This window comes from Gopherus flavomarginatus, chromosome 9 (assembly GCF_025201925.1).
Source record: "Gopherus flavomarginatus isolate rGopFla2 chromosome 9, rGopFla2.mat.asm, whole genome shotgun sequence".
In the NCBI taxonomy this organism is placed as follows: domain Eukaryota; kingdom Metazoa; phylum Chordata; order Testudines; family Testudinidae; genus Gopherus; species Gopherus flavomarginatus.
The window spans coordinates 47977692-47997634 of NC_066625.1; the positions used below are offsets into that span (position 1 = coordinate 47977692).

A 19943-nucleotide genomic window follows, 5' to 3' on the forward strand; every position below is an offset into this window, starting at 1 on the left:
TCGTACTTCCATTGTACAGTGTATGGTATATAGAGTAGTATAAACAAGTCATTGTCTGTATAAAATTTTAGTTTGTACTGACTTCGCTGTTGCTTTTTATGTAGCCTGTTGTAAAACTAGGCAAATATCTAGATGCACTGATGTACCCCTTGGAAAACTGCTATACTCCAAGGGGAACGTGTACTCCTTGTTGCTAACCACTGTGCCAGACCATGTCATATGCTGCTGTCAGGTCTAGAAATATAGCTCCCGTCTCCAGGTTCTTCTGGAAAACTGTTTTTGATTAATGTTTTCAAAGCTAGCACTTGATCACAGGTACTCCAAACTCTCAGAAAACTTTCTTGCTTGACACAGAGTATTGACTCCACTAGGAGTCTATGCATTCTAGATTCTATGGGGAAAAAGTCTAATTATATGATTCTGTACTATCAGTGCATGTGTACAAGGGTGTAAGATGAAGGCTGCCTGGCAAGCCATAAATCTGGCATTTCCTTGACTCTGCAGCCTAAATATCATCTCAACAGCTTTTTTTTTCAAGATAACTTTTCTTTTAAAAAAGCCTAGCACAAGTTACAACAGTAATAATGCCAAACAAAAAATCATATAACATCAACAGGATTTGAACTACACAGCTGGCAACAGAAGGCGACTGCTATTCCTGGAAGGGCTCAGAGAGGAAATAATCAGCAACTGGCACTACATGCTGCATTGGAGGGCACAGGCCCACCTCCCACCAGCAGGAGATGGGGGCTCCTGTCCCATGTGGTGATGGGGAGAGTGGGACCATGTGTCAGGTCTAGGAAGGGGTATGAAGGAGGAAGCTCCCAAGATTCCCTGTGCTGTTACTATTTTGGCAGTGGTGTGACCCCGGCTGTTTTAAAATGTTCATGTTCAATTATTTTGGGATGCTGCCAAAACTTCCTGAGGAACGCAAGCCACTGTGGGGGAAAATGGCAATTTGAACATTTACATCTCAATCAAATGGGAACAGATTTTCCTGGGGCAAAGAAAAGACACTTCTGTCCCCGGAGCTTTCTAAACTGCAAGTGCCTGTTGCAAACAATACAGGTGCTAGAGCTTTTCAGGTATCTTTTATAATGGATAATATGCAACCTAAATACCAGGGTCACTGCCAGCATCCTCTCTAATGAAGTAAGGACAGGCAGGGGGAAAATGGGGGTTGTGTTATATTATTTATACACCAGGAATGTATTCACTTCTTCTGAGTTCCTGATGGAGGTAAGAGGCAGAACACTTGAAAGTCTGTGTGTGAAGATAAAAGGGTCTAAGTTGATGGATGAGGAATTTCTAGAACAAATGCAGAAATAGCCAAAACCCAAGAGCTGCTAGCCAAGGGGAATTTTCCCCCATAGCTGTTTGACCAGTAATATTGCAAAACACAAAACGTCCACTAAGTTCTTGGAATGTACTGGGGATAACTTGTTTCAGAAGGTGAGGGAGGCAGCCATTTAATACTTGATTGTGACTAATGAGGAAATTGGTTGAAAATCTGAAGGTAGGAGGCAACTTGGGTGAAAGTGATCGTGAAATGATATAATAATATAATCTAAGAAATGAAGGAGAGAAGACAGAAAAATAAAAAGACAGGCTTAAAAAAAAAACAAACTTGAATAAACTCACAACTGGTAAGTAAGGTCCCATAGGAAGAAAATCTAAAGGGAAAAAGGAGTTCAGGAGAGCTGGTAGTTTCCCAAAGAGAGATTAAAAGCACAATAGCAATCTATCCTGATGAAAAGAATAAGAGGCCTGTATGACTCCATCAAGAGCTCTTTAATGACCTGATAATCAAAAAGGAATCTTACAAAATGTGGAACTATGGATGAATTGCTAAGGATGAATACAAAAGAACAGCCCAAGCATGTAGGGACTAAATCAAAAAGTCTAAGGCACAAAATGAGTTACACCTGCAAGAGACATAAAAGGTAATATGAGGTCCTATAAATATATTAGGAGTCAGAGCCAAAGGAAAGTGCAGATCTACTACTTAATAGGGAAGGACAGCTCAAGTGTTTAATGCCTGTTTTGCTTCAGTCTCCACTAAAAAGGTTAATTGTGATCAGATGCTTAACACATTTAATAGTAATAACAAGGGGGAAGGATCAGGAGCTAAAATAGGTGAAGAACAGGTTAAAGAATATTTACCCTAATTTACTTACACAACTAGGTGAAGCAATCTTTAAAAAGGGGAACAAAAGGGACCTGGGGAATTAGACCACTCAGCCCAACTCTGATATCTGGAAAGGCATTGGAACAAATCACTAAACAAACAGTTTGTATGGATCTAAAGGATAATTGGGTTATAAGCAATAGCCAACATGAATCTATCTAGAACCAGACATGCCAAACCAACCTAATTTCCTTCTTTGACATGATTACTGGCATAGTGGATGGAGGGAAGCAGTAGACATGACATACTTTGATTTTGGTAAGGCTTTTTTGACCCAGACCCACATGGCATTTTCATAGGCAAACTAGGGAAAATGTAGTCTAGATCCACGTTCACAAACTATGGGGCAGGCCTCCCACGGGAGGCACGAGCTGTGTGCTTTGTCAGCCCTGAGTGGCTGGAGCTCGTGCAGAAGGACATGCATATCCAGGACATGCATAACCCAGGCTCAGGATCTCCTTCCCTTCCCTCCAAACTCCTCACTTGGAGGCAGTGGGGTGGCAGCAGCAGTGCAGAAGTAAGGGTGGTAATGGGGCAGTAAGTCTGCTGTGAAAAGTGATATTGAATATCACTTTTCACATTGCGACCCTTATTTCTGTGCTACTTCCAGCGTGGTGCTGCCTTCAGAGCTGGGTGGCAGTATATATACTTTGGGAGGGGCACATGAATGACTACAGACACAAAGAAGGGAGGCCTGATCAAGTAAGTTTGAGAACATTGGTCTAGATGAAATTACTATAAGGTGGTTACATAAGTGGTTACATAACTAGTTGAAAAACCATATTCAAATAACAGTTATTAATGTTTGTGTTCAAACTAGGAGGATGTATCTAGTGAGGTCTTTCTGGAGTCTGTCAGTACTATTCAATTAGTTGGATAATGGAATGGAGAATATACCTGTGAAATCTGTAGATGACACCAAGATGGGAGGAGTTGCAAGCACCTTGGAGGACAGGATTAGAATTAAAAACAACCTTGACAAATTGGAGAACCGGTCTGAAATTGACAAGATTAAATTCAATAAAGACAAATGCAAAATACTACACTCAGAAAAGAAAAATCAAATGCACAACTACAAAAGGGGGAATAACTGGCAAGGTGGTAGTACTGCTGAAAAGTAACTGGGCGTTCTAGTAGATCAGAAATTAGGTGAGTCGTCAATATGATGCAGTTGTGAAAATGGTTAATATTCCAAATTGTATTAAGAGGAGTCTGGTATGTGAGACACAAGAAGTAATTGTTCTGCTTTGGCATTTGTAGAGTCTCAGCTGGAGTACTGTGATCAGTTTTTAAGAAAGATGTGAACAAGCCAGAGTGAGTCAAAAGGAGAATTACAAAAATAAAAGGTTTAGAAAACCTGACCTATGTGCTAAGGTTAAAAAAAACTAGGCATGTTTTAGTCTTGAGAAAAAAATGATTGAATGGGGACCTGATAAATCTTCAGATATGTTAAGGGCTGTTGTGAGGAGGATGGTTCTCCATGTCCACTGAAGGTACGACAAGAAGTAATGGGTCTAATCTGCCCCTTACTAAAGCTGAGATTTAGGTTAGATATTAGGAAAAGCTATCTAACTATAAGGGTAGTTAAGTTCTGGAATAGGCTTCCAAAGGCAATTGTGGAATCCCCATCAGTGGAGGTTTTTAAAGAACCAGTTAGAGCAACACCTCTCAGGAATGGTGTTGGTAGACTTGGTCCTGTCACTTACAGCCACATGCACTAAGACAACTCCTCATGTCCCTTCCAGCCTGACATTTCTATGATTCTATGAAGTCTCTTACAGCGAGCTCTCCACAGATCAGCTAGTAGGAGATGCTGCAACTTGTGCCATTGTTCTCTGAATTCTCTACTCTCAAGACCAAAGATAAGGAAAATAAGAATCCAGATTTGCTCTTGCATAGCAGTACAATAAGCTGCTCCCATCATTGGACTATAACTTTTAAATAAGAAAGTGCTTCATTTCAAGGGATTTAAAAAAAACAACTAAATCTTTTTTTCCATGGGAAGGATTCTCCAAAGAATGTTCACTGCTGCAGTATTCTCATTCTCTGGTTTTGTGCTCCTAGTGCGAGAGAGAGCAGATTTTCTCCTAATTCTAAGACTCAAACCTCTGAGATAAAGGCTGCTAGCACAAAACATCCCACCTGGTCAGTTTGTGGCAACAACTACCACATTTCAGCAGGTGTGACAATCTCAAAGCACACACTGAAAGAGGCCTTTCCAAAGTCTAAGTCCAGAGCAAAATAAAGTGGCTGAACAGGAGACTCTACGATTCTATAAAATGCAGTAGAGTTGGAAAACAAAGCCAAAAACTGGAAAGGTCTTGCTGGTCAGCAGCCATGTGGCCCAAAGTGCCAAAGGTGAGGAACCTCATTATATGAGTAGACAATACATTAACAGCTGACTCGAAGGCATACAAACCAGTAAAGGATTATTTGACTGCTTGATACAATCTGGATGGACATAGAAAAACAGTTGTTGTTCCAAAAGGGAGATCATTACCTGGTATAGTCAAGTAAGAGCCATCTAAAAGTTCTAGCAATTGTAGTAATGGCTGCAGTGTGTAACTACTGTGTATGTAATGAGAAAAGTTTCATTAATTGCTACTGCCCTGCTACCAAAAAGCTTTGACCTGGAGCAGGTATTATAAATCTCAGACACACGTGTGATTAGAGTAGGATGATATATTTATTTTTTAAAAGTTTAGTCTGTGTTTAGACTATTTTGAGAGCCCATGTAGTTAGTAAGAGTGTAATGCAGGAGCTGGTGAGGGGGAGAAGATGGTCAGAGGAGAGTGTGTCTGGTGCATTGGAGTTCAGAGCCATGCAATAGAGCTGACCCTCAGCTTGCCTCCACCCCATGCTGCACAGGCATATATAGCCGTCTACAACACATCTACTGCCTCTAATCTACCACATCAAGGCAACTTCCACAGCAGACTCCATTCTGCTTTCGGAATTCATGGCTCTAACTGAGATTGACATTGAGGAAGAAGCAGTGGCCTGCTTCCAACTGTCATCTTAAGGAGTGGCCAGTGGCCACATTCTTCCCTCTGATACTACAGCTGACAAATTAGCATTAGACTTTAGCATTGATGGAAGTACTGTATTCTGTAGTTTGCAAACAGACCAGTACGCAGGTGAGGAACAGCCTGTGCGCTAGATCTAGGCTGTGACATATTTGAGGCCCATATGCCATTCACCTAATGCAAAATCTCCACTTCTTTTAAAAAAAAAAAAAAAGTTTTTAGGGTTCGTGGTTGCAAAAACAACCTTCCAAACATGAACAGACACTAACCCATGCATTGATGTCTATGGGAATCAATAGCTTTGAGAGGGGTGAACTCCTAGGCTCCTATTCATGTCACTGAACTATCAACTCTAAAGCCAATGACTTCTAGGGATAGTTTTACTATTCTACAGCCCTTCACATGGGCAGTAGAAATAGGGTAAAAGGGCAGAAGTGAAGCCCACAGGGAATTGGGAGTTACTGCTAGAAAGAAACCGTAGAGGGAAGACAGAGAAACAAGGGCCAAGAATAATAGTGCCATGTTGTCTTACTGATACTGAATGTGATAAGGTACTCAACCAATAACAAAATATAGTTAACATAAACATGCCATTCTACCTTGTTCTTTAAACTTTCCATTCATAACAGCCGCAGTTCTCGATCAAGGTTAGTATGCGTTCCTGAATTTATACACCAGCCCAGAGCTGATAAGTAAAAATTGGAATTTGTCTCAGCACACTAAATTGGGTAAAGTGCATCTAATATTTGGGCAAGTTTTCTTTCTAGCCATTAGGGCCTGAATGTTAATTACAGTGAAAGCTCAGGTTGTGCAGGCAAGTCCATGGCTACTCAACAGCAGACACACAAGGTCCTGCCCTTTTCTCAATATATGGTCTTTGTGTGCTTCTGTCTTGATGTCTGCAGGTTACTGTTTCACTGAACAAACTGGTACATCATCAACATAGGAAAAACGTAATATCACCCAGCCTACCACAAACTGTCTCTCCCTGCCAGAGAAATGCAGTGTCTTATCACAGGACAGTGTTTGACTCTACCTGTGCTAGCTCTGTCACGGATCTCTGTCTCTCTGGAAAGCTTCTGCATGACTGGGCTGGAGGCTTATCTATAATGTGACTTGGCTGGAAAGGATCAAAACAGAATTTAAATTAATAAGGATCAGTTCAATCAGTGCAATAAGGACAAATGAAAAGTATTTCGCTTAGGAAGGAACAATCAGTTGCACACATACAAAATGGGAAATGACTGCCTAGGAAGGAGTACTGCAGAAAGGAATCTGGGGTCACAGTGGACCATAAGCTAGATATGAGTCAACAGTGTAACACCATAGCAAAAAAAGCAAACATCAGTTGTGGATTTGATTTATCTCTCTTAATCATGATTTAAATTTCTAGTCAGGAAGTCAATTTAATCATGGATTTCTACTTAAAAGTGCATTCTTGTTCATTGTTCTAAGGGTGAGGGGGATAGCTCAGTGGTTTTAGCATTGGCCTGCCAAACCCAGGATTGTGAGTTCAATCCATGAGGGCAGGAGGCACTTAGAGAACTGCAGCAAAAATCAGTACTTGGTCCTGCTAGTAAAGGCAGGGGGCTGGACTCAATGACCTTTCAGTTCCATGAGACAAGCATATCTCCATATATTTAAACCTTAATACATATTCTTCACAACTCAGAGATAGGTATAGGTTTCATTTTTAGAAGGTACACACTATACATTTTTAAGGTGATTTATTTTGAAAACTTTTCAGATTAGTTTTACAGCTATATCAGAAAATGAATTGGTTATTTCATTTACCTAAGGTAATTGAAGCAAATATTTATGAAGTCACTGGGAGGTGAACTATCTCCAATTCAACAGATTAATCATTAATATTTTGAGGATTTTTTTGCCATGCTGTATTAGGAGAACATCACCAGACAGGCATTTAAATTGTTTTATTTAACTAAAACAGCATTATGTATTCTGGATTTTTTTCTTCAACAGAAAACATACAATATTTTAACAAAACAAGCATATGATTTTTGAATTTAGTTAAACATTCAAGTTTTCTAAAATCAGATTTGTTTTTGCTAAAATTGTTTTTAACTAAAATAGTTAAATGAAATATTAAAAAAAAACCCCTCAAATTAAATTGACAGCCAGGTCAACATGAGAAACTTAAAATATTGGCTTCTGCAGCTAACTCAGTTGTCATCACCTTCACTTTCCTGTTTGTTTATAATCTGGAAAAGAAAAACAAGCTTTTTTGATTTTTCAGGTCCCAAATGATTTCTCAATTTGGAATGAATTAGTCCAAAGGAAGAAGCTATTCTTTCTACACCGGCAGAAGAAGCTATTGCTGTTAAAAGTGAGATTATCACTTCAACAGTCTCTGAGTCCAAATGCTTAAGTGACTTCCACCAGTTCACTGGTGTGACTTCCTCTAAAACATCTTCAGCAAACATATATTTCTTAAATGGTTCACCCTTAGCTCTGAAGTTTATTATAGTTGGCATTATGGAGGGATGATTGCTGGATGCCCATGTCATAACCAACTCCTTTTCTTCAGCAGTTAAAAGTTTGACCCTGGTACCACGTATTGAGAATATTTGCAAGAAAATGAGCTGGAGACAGTGCTTGTCCCATTTGTTTTTTTAATGCTTGTAATTTAACTCTGTCATTGCATATTTCTCTTTTTTAAGATCACTCAGTTCCTTCCAAATCTCAGCAGCATCAGCAATAAAACCGCTATTTCCCTGCATTTTGTTCAAGACTACAGAAATAGGCTTCAGGGTACTCAGCAGGTGTTCAACATTTCTCTTAAGCCCAATGCTGAGAACTTTGGCTGCAACAGTGTCATCTATTTTTTCACAAACTGTCATCCGATTAGGTCAGTTCTTGATATAGTGCTCAAAACAGTCCACTACTGAGTTCCATCGCACGTCTTGTGGGAACGTTAGCTTGGTTCCTTCCACTTCTTTCAGAGCAGCTGCTGCAAAGTGGTTGTTATGGAAGTATTTTGCAATTTCAACAACATTAGCCTTTATTTCTGGAACACTGAAGCCTTTGGCTAGGAGGCTCATCAAATGAGCACTGCAATGGCATGTTATTAGCTTGGGACTCTCTTCTAAATAATTTCTTCTCATCTTGGATACATTTGCAGCATTATCTGTGACCAATTTTTCCACAGTTTGTTATAGCTTTTACTGCTACTTCTTGTAAGTATTCTGTGGGTGCATTTCCTGATGTATCAATTGTTTCTGTAAGGAAGACATTCCCTTCTGTTGTCACACAAGCACATACAACAGGATCATTGTGGACATTGCTTCATGCATCAAGACAATTTTACCCTCTAGACCTTTTTGCACACTACTCAATTTCTCTTTCGTACACTTTATCCAGCAATTTGCTTGCAACATCTGCTCTGTTGGGTGGACTGTATCCTGGTCTTAATGACTGAACCATGTTAATAAAGTGTGGGTTCTCAATCATACGGAAAGGAGAGTCTGTTGCATAAAGAAACTGGGCAATTTTTTCATCAATTACCTATTTTTGTAATTTGTTGGTTCTTATCACAAACTTATCTATGGTTGTTTCTGGATGATGGAGATTTTTTTTCTTTTTGCTACAGGTGATATACTGTGGCTGTGTGACATATACGATGTGACTGAAACACTAGCATTGGCAGATAACTCCGAAACTATAGAAAATGATGGTGAACTTGAAGGTGGATAGTCTTCAGAATCCCGTATGTTGAGAATGGATTCTTCTAAACAAAATAAGTCAATGCAGTTATTTAATTATTACCATACTGCTCATTTAGTAGTACTGATTGCATTCACTGGCACTCAGTACTACTAAAGGTGAAATTGTAAAAGGAAGCTCTGCCTATCTTAGCTATTTATTTTTTATCACAACTTCATTTGAAATGATAGTATCATAGAGTAACAACTATAGATTTTGCTCAAACATGAGAACTCAAGAATAGTCCAGAAGGAAGACAGGCAGTCCTTAAGAAAGAAGTATGAAATAAAAAAGTTTACCACCGGAAGATCCTGAATGTTCAGACATGTTCCTTTCATCATCTTCAACGCAGCTTCCTCCTGAGAAGGAACACTTCTTATGATGATGTTTCATTTGGGCAACCAGGCCTTGCATTTCTTTGTTGCACTGTTTGCATTTTGCACACATGCCTGTCTTACCCACAGGTAGAGGAACTTTATTAAAATATTCCCAAACTGGGTCTCTTTTACAACCTGCTGCCATTATAGGTTTTTCCCTTCTAGTGAGAGAATGGTATGGTAGATCTCAAATCAATGAAGGCTACACTCAGAAAGACGTCAAGACTTGGAATATGCTGTTCAAACCGTTTCACTTTTGTTTCTACTGCCTGTCCCTCCCTTCTCACATTTATCTCCAGACTTCTCCTTGTCCAGATCTATTCTGCCTGAACAGTCTTCTATTCACTGAACTTTTTGAAACTTTTCACTTTTAGAGAGAGGTAAGGGATTGACTCTGTGTACACAAATTTGCAGAGGGACAATAGGGTTGAGGTCTGTTATTTCTCACCTCTATATAGTATGTATGTATGTATGTATTTATTTATTTATTTATTTAAAACATTTTTGCTGTTAACAAACATGTTATCTCTGGAGACACAAATCCAGAGTTTGAGAACTGCAAAACTAAGCATCTCTGATGGTATCTTCTAGACTGAGCACTGAGTCCCATTGGGTAGATAGAAAGATTAACCTAAATAATCTATACAGAAGCCTCTGGAACCCTGTAAGATTGGTCCATAATCCATGAACCATTGGAACTAATTTACAAAACTTTTCTTAAATATTATTTGAATATAATAATGGAGGTATACCCATCTCCTAGAACTGGAAGGGACCCTAAAGGGTCATTGAGTCCAGCCCCCTACCTTCACTAGCAGGACCAAGTACTGATTTTGCTGCAGATCCCTAAGTGGCCTCCTCAAGGACTGAACTCATAATCCTGGGTTTAGCAGGCCAATGCTCAAACCACTGAGCTATCCCTCCCCCTGAATAGATTGTCTCATACTATAGAATTAGAATTTACAATCCATATTCCATGATGAGATATCTTTGAGCTAAAATCAATTGTAATTAAAACTATCTTTAGACAAGCTTTTTTCCTCAAAAAGCATTTTATCAAAAAATAATCTGATTTAAATTAAAAAAAAATCATTTCTTTTAAATCATTGATTATTTTTTCTCTGCCATGCTGTGTCTCCTCCCTCTATTCATGCTGCTTGGTAGAGTGTGAGGCTACATTAACAACAATGTGTTAACTTTTGAGGGCTCAGCCAAGTTCTAGTTCATCATTTAGCAGTAAGGCATTCCCTGGGAAATATCCAACCCTCTTCCACTGTCTGACTCCACCACCTCAACCAAGCTCCAAAGCAACTAACAAAATCATCAAAAGCAAGGACTTGGTGGTGATTGGGGACTTCAACTACCCAGACATCTGTTGGAAAATAACACAGCAGGACACAGATTATCCAACAAGTTCTTGGAATGTATTGGCGACAATATTTTATTTCAGAAAGTAGAGAAAGCTACTACGGGAGAGGTTGTTCTAGATTTGATTTTGACAAATAGGGAGGAACTGGCTGAGAATTTGAAAGTGGAAGGCAGCTTAGGTGAAAGTGATCATGAAATGGTAGAGAGGAACGGTAGGAGGGAAAACAGCACAATAAAGATAATGGATTTAAAGAAGGCAGGCTCTAGAAAACTCAGGGAGTTAGGTAAGATTCCAAGGACGCGGTGTGCTCTGAGGAGGAGGTGAAGCAGGGCTGGGAAGAAGCAGGGAAAGGGTAGGAGTTTGGGGGAAGGAGGTGGAGTGGGCGGGCCTGGGGCAGAGCCAGGGTTGAGCGCTCTCCTCCACCGCCCGGGGAAAGTCAGTACCTGTGCTTGCACAGTAGGGGAAGCTGCTGCTGCTCAAGTTGTTTCCTAGCCTACAATGACACCTTCAGCCTCCTTGCCTGCCTCATTGTCTGCAGTGGGCTGTGACTGTGTAGGGTAAGACGGGGGCACCTCCCTACTACAGTACAGTATGGTTCAGTATGTATGTTTGTAAACACACACCATGTGCACGCTAACCCCCCTCCCCGTTCTCCAGCGATTCACTGTCGCTTTATGGCCCAGCTGCCGCCCTGCTTGGGAATAGGGCAATATACGAAGTGCTTGAGAGGACACCAGTTGCCTGCAAAGCAGCTGCAGGGGATGCACAGCAGCAGCCCTGCCTTGCTGCCTTGCAGCTGAATAAACAATGTTCCAGCTGCTCACCACTCTTCGCTGGAGGCGGGTAAGAACACAGGGGGTGGCAGCCTGCCCAAAGCAAGTTACAGTAATAGTGTTCCAGAGCCTGTTTCGCTGTAGCAAGAGGGAGAAGCAGCACAGAGATGCACAGAACCCATGAAAGTCTGTGAAATCCACGGGAGTTTTGGCATTCACTTTAATGCCAGCAGCATCTCTCAGCCCCTGCATGCACACAGCAGGGAGGGGCGCAACCCTGCAGCAAACGTTATTTTCCTCCTCTTACTACATTGGCTGCAATGTTGCCTGGGTGCTGAGTGCATGGTTACTAGGGGAAATACAGCAGGGCCAGTTTTCCACGGCACCCTGGAAGACAGGCCTTTGGTCCTCCAGCAGGGCTTCTGTGAAAGTAAGAACCTGCAAGAAAGTAATAACCTCCATAACTAGTCCTAGCCTAAACCCACAGGGCTTCCAGTAGGGGAGCAGATTACCATGAAGAATGACATAGGTTATCCAAATTCTTTCCCTTGCAATAGTTGACTGATGCTGCATGACCTCAGCCACTCCAGGCTGAAGGGAGTGAAGAGTAGCACATGCATGCGCTGTTTGGAGTCAGACATCACGAGTCAAAAACATTCAGCAAGTGATAGTGGAGTGCCTAGCAGTAGCAGTACCACTAGCACCAAGAAAACCAGGAAAACCATTAACATGGGTTCTAAATTAGACATTTTAAAGCATTTTGATGCAGGTGAGCGTGCGATAGACATTGGCATCACTCTAGGTCTTACTCTGACCACTGTGAGAACAATTCGGAATAATGTCGACAAGATCAGGGCTAGTACTGGGTGTGTAACACCACTTAGTGCTACTACAATAAGTTGATCAAGAAGTAGTTTGCTGGAAAACATGGAGCATCATCTCTCACTGTGGATAGAGGACCAAAACCAGCGGAACATATCTTTAAGTTTGCTTGTGATACAAGGTAAGGCAAAAAGTTTGTATGATAATTTGAAGAGAGACCAAGGTGAAGGATCACAGACAGAGACTTTCACAGCAAGTCAGGGATGGTTTGATCGGTTCAAGAGGCGCTTCCACTTGCATAACACCAAGATGTCTGGTGAGGCAGCTAATGCTGATACCCCGACTATCTCAAGAAAATAATTGAGGAAGGTGGCTATTCCCCTAAACAAGTCTTCAATGTCAATGAAACGGGCCTGTAATGGAAGAGGATGCCTGAGCAGACTTACATTTCCTGAGAGAAGGCAGTGCCTGGATTTAAAGCAGCTAAAGACTGTCTAACCTTGCTTCTAGGTGGTAATGCTGCCAGAGATATGAAGGTGAAATTGCTGAGAGTGTACCATGAGCTCTCAAGGGATTTTCAAAAGGAACACCTTCTGGACATTTGGTGATCCAATAAGAAGGCATGGATAACTCGAGCTATTTTTTCAGAATGGCTGACTCTCTATGTCATCCCTGCATGAAAGGAATACTATGCCAAGGAAAATCTTGATTTCAAGATTTTATTGCTTATTGATAATGCATTGGCTCATCCAATCAACCTGGATGACCTGTGCGAAAACATCAAAGTTGTCTTTCTGCCACCTAACACCACATCACTCATCCAACCCAGGGACCAAGGAATCATCACTGCATTTAACACATATTACTTACACCGTACTTTCAACCAGCTCATCAGAGGCACTGATGGGAAAGGCAAACCTACGATTTGGCAATTTTGGCGTGACTACACCATTCTGAAGTGCATCAATAACTTTGTTACTCAGGCATGCATGAATGGTGTGTGAGGGAAGTTGTGGCCTGAATGTGTCAATGACTTAAAAGGATTTATAGATGTAGTCCCCGCTATGAAGAAAGATATCCTTGGCTTGGCCAAGAAAGCAGGATTTGATGAGGTGGAAGAAGCCGATGTTATACAATTTCTGCAATCACATGGAGAAGAGCTAACCAATGAATATCTGATGCAACTAGAGGTGACGAGAGCAATGGAAGAAGGGGGCCAATAAGTAAAAGAAAAACCAATCTATTGAAATTTGACTGCCAAACGTCTTTCTGAAGCTGTGATAAATGGGGGGGGCTCCGTTTTATGGACACCCAGCTAGCCAGTAGCTATAAAATCCCTCTTAGTAGCTGTTCTCTAATTGCTTTATCTGTAAAGAATTAAAAAGTCTCACTGCTATGCACAGGTAAAAGGAAGTGAGTGGGCACCTGGCCAAAAGAGCCAATGGGAAGGCTAGAACTTTTTAAAATTGAAACAAGACTTCCCTTTTGTCTGTCTGTTGTTGTTCTCCAGGGGAGAGGCAAACAGGGCAGAGTTATGCTCTAAGAATCTTGGGCCAAGTATGAAAAAATCATCGGTATCATACCTAGAAACTTCTCATTGGAAACCCCAGATATGTAAGTAGATCAGGAAATATCTAGGAAGACACAATTAGGTTTATCTCTTTTTATTTCTTTGTCTTGTGGACTCCTCTGTGCAAACCCCAGGTGCTTTTGTTTTGCTTGTAACCTTTAAGCTGGACCTCATGAAAGCTATTCTTGATGCTTAATCCTCGTAGATTTTTAAATCTAGCAAATGCCTGAGTTTCCAATTGTATTTTTTTTAATAAAATTTTACTTTTTTAAGAACAAGATTGGATTTCTGTGTCTAAGAGGTTTGTGCACATGTTGTTTAAATTAGCTGATGGCAACAGCTGATTTTCCTTTGTTTTTCTTTCTCAGCTCTTCCGCAGAAGGGGGGTTAAAGGGCTTAAGGGAACCCCACAGGAAGGGATTCCCAAGTGCAACCTCCTGGGCTCTGAAAGGGGTTCTGCACTTGGGTGGTGGCAGCATTTACCAATCCAGGTCAGAGAAAAGCTGTACTTTGGGAGTTTAATACAAGCCTGGAGTGGCCAGTATTAATTTTTATTACCCCTATGGGCCCCCATCTCCTGCACTCAAAGTGCCAGAATTGGGAATCAGCCTTCACAGAAGCTTTCCAAATGATTGAAGCTGGCTTGCAAATCCTTAGTGATGACGATCCTGACAGGGAATGCAGCTCCAAAGTGATTAGGGGAGTTGGTCACCTAATGACTTTCTATAAAGCAATTTACCAAGAAAAAAAAAGAAAATCAAAACAACTATCTCTATATGTGTTTTTTTCCTAGTTCGTAAAGTTCAGCAAGAAGAGCAAGAGGAGCAGCCGGACAATCCACCCTCTTCCACTTTGACTCCACCACCTCAACCAAGCTTCACTCTCAGCAATGATGACTGTAGTATTAAATTGTTTCTTTAAAACTGTTTAAAACTTATACCTGTATTAAATTGCTTGTTTAAAATTGTTTAAAATTTATACTGTATATGTATATAATGCCTTTTGTCTGGCAAAAAAAATTTCCCTGGAACTAATCCCCCCATTTACATTAATTCTTATGGGTAAATTAGATTTTCTTAACATTATTTTGCTTCAAGTTGCATTTTTCAAGAACATAACTACAGCGTTAAGTGAGGAGTTACTGTATAAAGATCTCTAAGCAGCCTGCCTCAGAACTTCCTGCACTTTGCACCTGTCTGTAAGTGGGACTCCAGTGTAAGTTTCCAAACTCCTACTACCTGGTTCCAAGGAACAGTAATCTAATTCTCCTTTATAGGTAAAACTGGAGAAGACACAGATCCTGACAGAGCAGGAAGACAGAACAAAATATTGCACACCTGGCTGAAGCAAAAAGGGAAATTCTACAGAAGTGCCGACTTCTGTGGCAAATTCCATGGTCTTGGAATTGCAGAACACAGCACCCTACCAGTTGGATTCATTATAAACTAAATGGTATATCTTGTCCTCTAAACACAGGTTAACCCAAGCACTGCACCACTGTTAAGAGTTCTGAAACAACATGTCATCCTTCCTTCTGTACTGCTGCTGGCAGTAGCACTGTCCTCAGAGCTGGGCACTCAGCCAGCGGCCACTGCTCTCTGGCCACCCAGCTTGAGGCTGATACCTCTCAGATTAAGCACTGCTGACAGTTGTTTGTTTAACCCATTCTTAAAAACCTCCAATGACAGAAATTCCACAACCTCCCTACATAGTTTGTTCCAGTGTTTAATTACCGTGACAGTTGGGAAGTTTTCCCTAATGTCTAACCCAAATCTCCCTTGCTACAATGTAAACCCATTACTTCTTGTCCTGTCCTTAGTGGTTAAAAAGAACCATTTATCACCCTTCTCTGTGACAGCCTTTTACACATACTTGAACACTGACATATCCACCCTCACTCATCTCTTCTCCAGACCAAAGAAACCCGATTTTTTCAATCTTTCCTCATAGGTCATGTGTCATAAACAGATAGTTAAGGGTTAATAGAACAGGAGTACTTCATGTCTCTTTTGCCTGTAAAGGGTTAACAAGTTCAGTGAGCCTGGCTGTCACCTGACCAGAGGACCAATCAGGGGACAGGATACTTTCAAATCTTGAGGGAGGGAAGTTTGTGTGTGTGCTGTTAGTTTTTGGTTGTTGTTCACTCTGAGGGCTCAGAGGGACCAGACGTGCAACCAGGTTTCTCTCCAATTTCTTTGATACAGTCTCTTATATGTCCAGAATAGTGATTACTAGGTAGATAAGGCAAGTTAGGCTTATGTTTGTTTTCTTTATTTGCAAATGTGTATTTGGCTGGAAGGAGTTCAAATTTGTATTTTGCTGATAGGATTTTAATTTGTACTTGTATACTTAGGCTGGGAGAGTATTCCCAGTGTCTATAGCTGAAAGACCCTGTAACATATTCCATCTTAAATTTACAAAGATAATTTTTACTGTTTTTTTTCTTCCTTTAATTAAAAGCTTTTCTTAAGAACCTGATTTTTTTTTATTCTGGTGAGACCCCAGGGGACTGGGTCTGGATCCACCAGGGAATTGGTGGGGAGAAAGGAGGGAAGGGGGAGAGACAGGTTAATTTTCTCTCTGTGTTAGGGTTAATTTCTCTCTCAGGGAGAGTCTGGGAGGGGGAGAGAGAAGGAGAGAGGAAGGTGGATTTTCCTCTCTGTTTTAAGATTCAAGGAGTTTGAATCACAATAATCCAGGGTAACCCAGGGAGGGGAAGCCTGGGAGAGGCAATGGTGAGGGAAAGGGTTTACTTTCCTTGTGTTAAGATCCAGAGGGTCTGGGTCTTGGGGGTCCCCGGGCAAGGTTTTGGGGGGCACTGGAATTCCTGGTTGGTGGCAGCGCTACAAGTACTAAGCTGGTAATTGAGCTTAGAGGAATTCATGCTGGTACCCCATCTTTTGGACGCTAAGGTTCAGAGTGGGGAATTATACCATGACATCATGTTTTCTAGACTTTAATCATTTTTCTTGCTCTCCTCTGGACTTTCTCCAGTTTGTTCACAGCCCTCTCAAAGTGTAGTACCCAGAACTAGACATAACAATCCAGTTGAGACCTTATCAGTGCTGAGTAGACTGGAAGAGTTACTTCTCATGTCTTGCTTACAAAACTCCTGCCAACACATTCCAGAACGAGGTTGACATTTTTGGCAACAGTATTACATTGTTGACTCATTTTTAGTTTGTGATCCACTATATCCCCCAGATCCTTTTCTGCAGTACTCCTTCCAAGGCAGTCATTTCCCATTCTGTATTTCAGTAACTGATTATTGGTTACTAAGTGTAATACTTTGAATTTTTCTTTATTGAATTTCATCCTATTTATTTCAGACCATCTCTCAAGTTCGTCAAGATCATTTTGAATTCTAATCCTGTTCTCCGAAGTATGTGCAACCTGTCTGCTTGGTATTATCTGCAAACTTTAGAAGTGTACTCTCTATGCTATTATTCAAATAATTTATGAAGATATTCAATGGAACTGGATCCAGGACAGATCCCTGCAGGATCTCACTTGATATGCCCTTCTAGTTTGATTGTGAACCTGTAGAGGGGTTTGGCCGGGGCTTGTCCCTCTCCAGGGCGGCAGGGGACCACACCACCTTGCTACTTCCTTCCAGTTGTTGATGGGTGATTAGCCTGGCCATGGGAATCTCTCACCGTGGCAGCAATAAAGGCAAACACAGACAGTTATTCATGCTGGCCTATGGTCGACAGGAATAGCAAGTCAAGGGCTCAGGTCCTCAGGCAGGAGCTGAGCAACAGTTTATGTAATTTGCAAGCCTCAGTACTGGGTCAGAGTGGGGCAGCAGAGAGTCAATGGCTCAGGCCCTCAGGCAGGGGCTGAGCAAAGGCAGGTAAACAAGCCCAAGCTCTTGGCTCAGAGGGGCCTGGGAGAGGGGACACTGCCACCCACAAGTTGGGTAGCAGGGGGGATGCAGCCCAGGGCCCTAGCAGCGGCAGAAGGCCTGCTGCTGAGTCAGTGGGGATCCTGGCCACAACACACTGATACTTCGGTGTCCGGAGGGGCTCGTCCGTCTCCAGGGGAGGGGGGAGGGTCGAGGGTCAGGGGACCACACCGCCTTGCTACAGAACCATTAATAACTACTCTGAGAATGCTTTCCCAACTACTGGTGCACCCATCTTATAGTAGGTTCATCTAGGCTATATTTCCCTAGTCTGTTTATGAGAAGGTCATGTGAGACAGTATCAAAAAGTGTCATGTGACATATTTCCTGCTGGGCAGAAACAAAGAAGCCCAGGATACGGGAGTCATAGTCTGCGGCTACATACAGTAGCAGGAAGTTTGTTACTTCATTGCTATACGTAGTTCTTGTTCATTATAAAGGATTTATCTTGATATCAGTCTGCTTGTCAATAAGATACTACATTAGCAGATAGCATAGTTTTGTTTCTGAATAAATGCATAGATGAAATGCCTCTTTTCAAAAATTTGTTATTATGAAACAGGATTAAAATAGTGATCTCTCATACCCAACAACCATACAAGGACCATATTCTTATTAGACTACACATCTAAGCTGTGGGCTTAAAGCAGTGGTTTTCATCCTGTAGTCCACGGACATCTGTCTAAAATTTCCAAAGGGGTTCGCACCTCCATTTGAAATGTGTAGGGGTTCTCAAATGAAAAAAGGTTGAAAACCACTGGCCTAAAGGACTATGGACATGGCACTTAAAGAAGGCAACCATTATTTTTCTCAGTTTCACACACACACACTCTTCCAGCTTACTCCATGCAGCATCGATGTGTTTTGTTCAAAGTCCTTCACTCGACTTTCACTGTTAGCCAGCTGACTATGTCCTTGGTGCAGCTCCTGGCTTTGCTCATCTGTTACCTGAACTGTTACATAGTCTGCAAGTTTCTGCACACAATTATAGCAGTGTTCCAGCGCCTGCTCTTTTGAATCTCCACCAAACTGAATACGAAACATGCGGCATTCATTCTGTTTAAAGCCAAAAAGAGAAATTAATTTGAGTGTGCATCCCACCAAACAATTTTGTTTTTAATTACATTTGTATTTATTGTAGTCAAAACAAAATAGGGATAGTTACTGGATCACTGTGCCAACTATAAACACAAGGTTGATTAAATTTCTCCTTGTTGTATAAGAACATAAGAATGGCCATATTGGGTCAGACCAAAGGTCCATCTAGTCTAGTATCCTGTCTTCCGACAGTGGCCAAAGCCAGGTGTTTCAGAGGTTATGAACAGAACAGGTAATCATCAAGTGATCCATCCCATCACCCATTCCCAGCTCCTGGCAAACAGAGACTAGGGACACCATCCCTGCCCATCCTGGCTAATAACTACTGACTGGCAAAGAGTTCCACAGGTTGACTGTGCATTGTGTGAAGAAATGCTTCCTTATGTTTGTTTTAAACCTCCTGTCTATTAATTTCATCTTCATTTACTCCAAAGGAGCTACACCAGAAACATTTTATCAAATAGTCAAAGCTGTTTCCCAGTGCAAACATGGAACCAGGAAATGTAAGCAAGATGGTTTTACTTTTGCACATTCCACTATCTATCTGCATCTTAAACAGAGAATTTTCAGTCTGCCATAAGTTGATGCTGAAATATTAAAGCATATTCCACATTAATTTATCGCTTTAAAATTTTTGGAAAGTTGATGGTTCACTGCATTACTAATGCAACACTGGCCAACATAAAGGCCATGAATGTTTAACTAATAGCATCCATGGCTGCAAATGTGATTTCCCAACAAGCAGCACTCTGCCTGCATCCAGACCACCAAAACTAATCAGAGCTCTCACCATCTAAGCCTGGTGAGGCTTGGGCAATTACCTAAATCAGAGATTGCCAAAATATAAAGCAGACTCCTGCAAGTATTGCTGGGGAAGTAAGAAGCACATTCCTTCTGTCATTATTAAAGCAATGTCCCAGGGTGCAATTAAGGGCCCTCTCTGGGACATTGGTTTAATGACAGAAGGAATGTAGACTCTTTTAGAGGATACAAACCAAGTTCTGACCACTTCTGGCCTCTAAAAGTCCAACGGCACTACAGAGAAGAGCAGAGGTATTAGCCATGGAATCCAGGCCGAATTCTGACTCTGGTA

At 41.3% G+C, this 19943-nt stretch overlaps 2 protein-coding genes across 3 annotated transcripts in view; one reads left to right on the forward strand and one right to left on the reverse strand.

The window, feature by feature from the left end:
- The window catches only part of LOC127058429 (myb/SANT-like DNA-binding domain-containing protein 2), a 606575-nt gene that overhangs the window by 159383 nt on the left and 427249 nt on the right, over positions 1–19943 (forward strand). The window lies entirely within an intron of this gene.
- REC114 (REC114 meiotic recombination protein) overlaps positions 1–19943 on the reverse strand; it is a 104446-nt gene that overhangs the window by 20445 nt on the left and 64058 nt on the right. The window contains exons 4-6 of one of the 2 annotated variants that reach the window (XM_050968446.1): positions 18596–18808; positions 6251–6334; positions 3076–3184 (exon numbers count right to left, since the gene is read on the reverse strand). In XM_050968446.1, coding sequence (XP_050824403.1) covers positions 3152–3184; positions 6251–6334; positions 18596–18808 — 330 coding nt within the window. In that variant the 3' untranslated portion in view covers positions 3076–3151. Of the gene's footprint in view, positions 1–3075; positions 3185–6250; positions 6335–18595; positions 18809–19943 lie in introns of those variants that run through there. The other variant, XM_050968445.1, reaches the window with a different exon arrangement.